This window comes from Elgaria multicarinata, chromosome 10, assembly GCF_023053635.1.
Source record: "Elgaria multicarinata webbii isolate HBS135686 ecotype San Diego chromosome 10, rElgMul1.1.pri, whole genome shotgun sequence".
Classification (NCBI taxonomy): domain Eukaryota; kingdom Metazoa; phylum Chordata; class Lepidosauria; order Squamata; family Anguidae; genus Elgaria; species Elgaria multicarinata.
The window spans coordinates 74,934,516-74,940,515 of record NC_086180.1 but is presented as its reverse complement, the minus strand read 5'-3'; the positions used below and the strand labels follow the sequence as shown (position 1 = coordinate 74,940,515).

General features: G+C 40.8%; 1 protein-coding gene across 2 annotated transcripts in view; it reads right to left on the bottom strand.

Moving 5' to 3' along the window:
- Positions 1 to 240: 240 nt before the first annotated feature.
- Positions 241 to 6,000, bottom strand: part of MARCHF1 (membrane associated ring-CH-type finger 1) — a 177,689-nt gene continuing 171,929 nt past the window's right edge. For both annotated transcript variants that reach the window (XM_063136100.1, XM_063136099.1), the window contains one exon: positions 241 to 654. In XM_063136100.1, the coding sequence (XP_062992170.1) occupies positions 353 to 654 (302 nt within the window). In that variant the 3' untranslated portion in view covers positions 241 to 352. The remainder of the gene's footprint in view (positions 655 to 6,000) is intronic.

Below are 6,000 nucleotides of genomic sequence, written 5' to 3'. Positions count from 1 at the left end.
CAAATACATATAAGGGTTTTCTCCTTGTAAACAGAACACCGGTAGTACATCTGCAAGTGCAGTTCTTTTCAGCCATCAGCAGTGGTGCTGCCATGTTTGTTTGCTGTTAGAAGTTGACATCTGCTGCATTTTCTTCTTTCCACTTTTAATTATGCTCAGCAAATGGTGAAAAAATGTTTCACAATTACATTTCAGAGGCAATGTGCAACTTCTCTCCATCACATTTCCTTGGTTTTTCCCCCTGCTTGCTCTTCATTCAAAAATACTTAGCGGTTTCGCTGTTTTACTGTGGCTGAGTAGTTAAAAGTACATCACTTTGTTCTTCAATGAAGAAAACGAAATGCCACTTCCATCAAACTGGCATGGCATCAGAAGCAGTTTCTTCTCCTGATTGCTGAGAGTTTGTACTTGTCTGTGATACTGGCACTACTACAGCATCTTTGATCTCAGTGTTCTGAATAAAAGAAGGTTTTTTCTCCTCTAGTTTTTTGGCAGTATCTGGGCAATTTTGAACAAATATCACTCGATTATAAGCCTTCAGCCTTCTCCACAACTGAATGTAGACTTTACATTGTACGTACATGAAGACGAGGCCTCCAGTGAACCCAATGGCCACCACAACCAATTTTGTCCAAAATGGCCACTCCAGGACACCTTTCAGGTTTAAAAAAAGAGGGTAGAGTTAGTATCATTGACATTCTTCCCTGGACAGTTGATGTTTCTTCAATATATTTAGAGATGGATTACAATGACTTGGTTTGTACATCACAGCCCCCTAGCATTTGTTTAAACCTTGGGTATTCATGAATGAAGGGAAGCAAATTAGCATGCTGGCTCCAGGCCACCTGCCCACTCTTGCTGAGCTAAACAACCCAGGAACGCTACGTCTTTTGAGTTGTTTAGAATGATGTCTGAATTTGGAATTGTGGTGGGGGGAGAGACAACCCAATGTTTGTTCCTGCATTTATTATTATTATTATTATTATTATTATTATTATTATTTATTTATATAGCACCATCGATGTACATGGTGCTGTACAGATAACACAGTAAATAGCAAGACCCTGCCGCATAGGCTTACAATCTAATAAAGTTTTCTTTCCCCACCAATCCACAATTCTGTGTTTGGACATCATGATAAACAGCCCAGGGATAGAGTATCCATGAGATGTTTAACTCTGCCCAGCTGTAGGAGGAGCATTTCAGTGACAAAAATTAGCTTTCTCTCATTCTCTACAACCCACAGTTGTGACATGTGAATTGAGTCTATTATTCTAACTAAATTCTCAATTCTATTTACTGGATTACTATGGCTTAGAAGTAGGCTTTGCAGGTTGATGTGAAGCCAGTCATCATCTCTTAGAATAGTAAACGTGTGTATAATCAAGTCTGAACAGCAGACCTTGGGAAAAATGTGGTACAAGTGCTGCTTAAGGCAGGAAATGTAGAAAACAAGAGGCATTAAGGCAGCTATCTGCACAAGAATATTTAAGCACCTCTAATCTGCAAGAGATTAATATTAGATTACAACCCTCAGCAGGCCAGATCAATGGATATACATTAGGGGTGGGAGAAAAGAACCTGGGTTTTCTTGTAAATGTATTTGTAAGTGAAAGTGACAATCCAGTAAAATAATAATTTATTCTTGATGGTCTGTGCTACTGACAAGTTCTAGTTCCAGCTTAGATTTTCTTATTTGGAAAATCAGTTTAATGATGTTTCTTTGGTTTGCCTCCCCTCTTTTCCTTCTTGATTTTTTCCCCATGTTTTTATCTTTTAATACTGGAAAAGAACACAAATAGAAAGTACACACACACACACCCAAATTCATAAAGACGTGTGGATTTTGGCATTTCTTGTGTGCGTATTGGTAGATGCCATGCCAATTAAGTCTTGAGGAGAGGAAATGAAACAACCATTAAATTCCCATCTCTCTTGCGCTATAAAGTACTATAGTTATTCAACTTTTATATCAAATAGTGGCATGGTATAATTGTGACAGATTGAAAGCAGGCAGAGGTTTGAAGGAAGCAAACCACACAACTTTCCCTTAGACTACAGAGCCATGAAGGAGAAAGGAAAAAAACACCATTTTGAAAAAGTGTCTACACATAACTTTATTAGAACAGAGATATCTAATTAGCATTTTCTTTATAGCCATTATAATTTATTCTGTGACATAGAAATAACCTGTTTGATCCAAACCAAAAGACCCAACAGAGCTTATTTGATGTTTGCTTTGTCCATCTATGTAGAAAAGTTGGGGAAATAAATATAATTACTTAAATGTACAAATCAGTGAGTTATGCACTAATTTGTTCTTAAAATACTTTTTGCTGATTTAAAGCTCCATTACACCAGGGGTTAACACACTCCCTACCTTCGCTTCTCCGCTCTGTTTTTGTTCCTCAGTTACAGTTAAATTTTCCCCGTGGCAGTGCATTCTTGATCAAACCAGCATTTGGACTTGCAAGGGAAAACATGCTGTCTTATTGGGATTTTATATTTCAAATAGTTTTGTTAGGACAAAATCACTTCTTGAAACAGGACTAACGCTCTTTTAGAAGAGTCTGCTGTTAACACATTGTCGTGATCCTTCCAACTTCTTTCCAACTATAACAGCTCTGTTAGAGCACTCTCCAATTTAGTAGACCACCTAATACCCGAGGCTCTTACTTCAACGTCTAAATTTAACATTGGTTCATGGGCTGTATAAACAATCTGATTGCCAAGATTTAAAGACAAGACCAAGGGTAGATTATTACTGTCAATGTGTTTGCCCGCCTTACAACTGGGCATAGAGTTTAACAGATTATAAGACACCATAAAATAATCTATTGTACTTGCTCCCAGCCTAGATAAAAATTAGGGATGTGCTCCGCTTCTAATCGGACCGGTGAATTAGAAGCGGAGCGGGGTGCTTCGCCTCCCTTTAAAGCGGAGGCGAAGAGGATTGGGGGGCCGGCGGAGCGTTGCGAAGAGGATCGAGGTGAAGACGGATCCTTCGCCTCGATCCGGAGCTCCGCAAGAAAGGTAAGTGGGGTTTACCAGGCCCTGCCTCTGTCGCTGTCGCCCATGCGGCGACAGCGGCAGGGCCCGGTAACCCCCCCTCCCTCCTCTCCCTTACCTGCATTCGTCCGCAGTCCCTCGGCTTCTTCAATTGAGCCCGCGGCTCAACCAGGAAGTCTAGGCGGCCCAGACTTCCTGGTTGAGCCACGGGCTCAATTGAAGAAGCCGAGGGACCGCGGACGGACGCAGGTAAGGCCCCCCTCCCCCTTGGTCCCTTACCAGGCTCTGCAGGTAAGGGAGAGGAGGGAGGGGGCCCTTACCTGGCGCCACTCCCCTCCACTGCGGAGCTCCGATTCAGAGCCGGAGCTCCGCGGCAAAGAGGAGCGGACTATGGGCGGAGTGGGCCGATCCGAAATTTTCGGATCGGCCCGCGGGGCGGAGCGGGGGGTCCGTGCAAACCCCTAATAAAAATGTAAATTTGCCATTCCTATCTCCCTCTAGTCCCCCATTCTAAATGACTAAATCCAACCTATTTATCATTTCCATAAAACAAAGCCAAGCATAGTTATACCCCTGATCTGTAAATTGTCTAACTGGTAAATGAGTGAGCCTTCTCTTTCAGGTGGAGATTCATGGAAATGAGAATACAAAGCCTAATCATTCTGCCCAATCCAGGTGTTGAAGTCCCTTGCCACAAGCACAAAGGCTTCTGGATACAAAGCTGTCATTTTTGTTAATATACTCTTCCAATCTTGGCCAACTATCCTTAATCATTTTTGTTGCTGCAGAGGCAAGTAGACATTTACTATCAGCAGACAAGTTGATCGGCACTTAATAACCAAGGAAGTAGCAAGATGAGTCAAGAGGTCTGATTTAATAATGGAGACTTGAATATTAGAAACCAACATACCCAGACCTTTAGAATGTCCTCCCCTGGAACTAGGTACTATTTCAAGAGAATATGCAACAAAACCATTCAGATCTAACTCCACCATCGCCCATGTCTCTTGTCATACTAAAATGTCATATTTGTTAATGAAATGCACAAAGAATGAATCCTCAAACGTCCCACAATGTTGCAGGAGGGAAGTGTTAGCTGGGAGTTTCGTTTTTACAAGTTTTGTCAGTCCAGAGTGGATGGCACCATTTCTTCGGTAGAGCTCAGAATATTTGCATTCTTGTTAAAAATAATAGTTGAGTCAACTCCTCCCACAACAGCCTGTTTTTCTTTTGGGGCACACTGCATTTTTTGTGAGCTTGTCTGCACTTATTGTGGGAGCTGGTCTTCAGATACAATAATTAAATCCATTTGATCTCCTGCTTGGTCCATCCCAAATGAGGTTAGCCCTTCAGCAGATGGAGGGATATTAACACAGTCGCCATTTTGTTGGCACTTTCCATCCGTCTTGTCTGTGAAACTATCACTACTTCTCACTTGATTATGGATTTTTTTGCATGCACATCTCACATGCCCCCATCTTCTCTTCCATATATTCAATTGCATCCTGCTGACATTTGAAATCACTGAGTATACAGCATTTGTTAAGGAGCAATGGAGGTCTGCTATCCTCTCTGGAAATCCCAGTTTCTCTTCTAAAAGTCTCATTACTGGCCAGGTGGAAGGCTTTGGAACCATTTTCATTAACCATTGTAGGGGTTAAATGCCACCTGGTGCATCTCTGCTAGGTTAATTTATTAATGGATTATTTTCTACTGAAACCAGACAGACTGAGTGTGCCCTTCTCCAACCCAAGGATCTCCTGCGCAATTCTCTCCCTTCCTTTTAGGCTGTTATTATATTGTACTAAAGCAAGATTCTCTATCGTTTTCTTAATTTTCTTCTTAGTCATCTGTTCTGTTTGCTGTTTGGGACTTTTGTCTATAAAGTTTCTTAAAATCCATTTTCTTATAAAGTGTACTTATTAAATATTTTTTACTCTTCTTTAACTTACTGCCCTCCTTCTTCCTGACCACAGTTGGCTTGGTTGTTTGAAACCTACATTTACATCCCCAAACACTCCTCTCCAGAGCCTGGGCTAGCCTTTATATATGCCTCCACAAGTTTATTGCATTTAGACAAGAAGGATTTAATGTGTTCGATATCCTTCATTGTTATGAAGAGCTGTCCTTCAACTGATAGGCTGTTCCCATTTGTTATCTCCTTCTGATTGAAGAGCTCCTTATTTGGTTTTCTATCACTGTGAGCTAGTTCTGAGATTAGTCTTAGCTTCAATTCATTTAGCTGGTTATCCTTTTCAGGTGGTTGTATTAACTCCTGGGATGCCATATTCTCAGTATGTGCCAGCTCTAATGCAAGATTTGCGGTGGCTAAATCCTCTTTAAATTCTTCAGTGCTACCTTTAAGGACCACAGACCAGATGGAATTGGGGGTGCATAAAGACTCATCTTCCACTTCTCTTCTTTCCTAGCTGTAAAAGACTGTAATTTTTGTTTGTTTTTTCCAGCCATTTAAAGGGATATTCTTGGAGGTAGGTACAATCCCCAAGGCTCTGTATGCCTTTGTGGTAAGCACAATTTCATAACAAAGTTATTTGCAACACTGATAAAAATTAGTATTTCCCAATCAACAGTTGAAACAGCCTTTTGAATATTTATTTATGTTTAAGCTCCAGGGCTTCACAGTCCACTCTTACTTGTACCGTCTGGTTCACATTGATCAGGTGAACTTCTTATTCTGTGCTTTGCATTTTCAAATCTCCTCTGCTCTGCTGTAACTCTGATATAACTCCAGGCAGGAACATGGATAAGAAATAATGAGGAGGGTGACAAAAGCCAGTATCTTGCACTGAAACAGTTCACACAAATTCACTTTTGGGAAGACGGTAAGAAGAAAAGAAATAGAAGAATTGCTACAGCTGAGCACTTCTTAATAAAAAGAAACACATTATTATTATTATTTATTTATATAGCACCATCAATGTACATGGTGCTGTACAGAGTAAAACAGTAAATAGCAAGACCCTGCCGCAT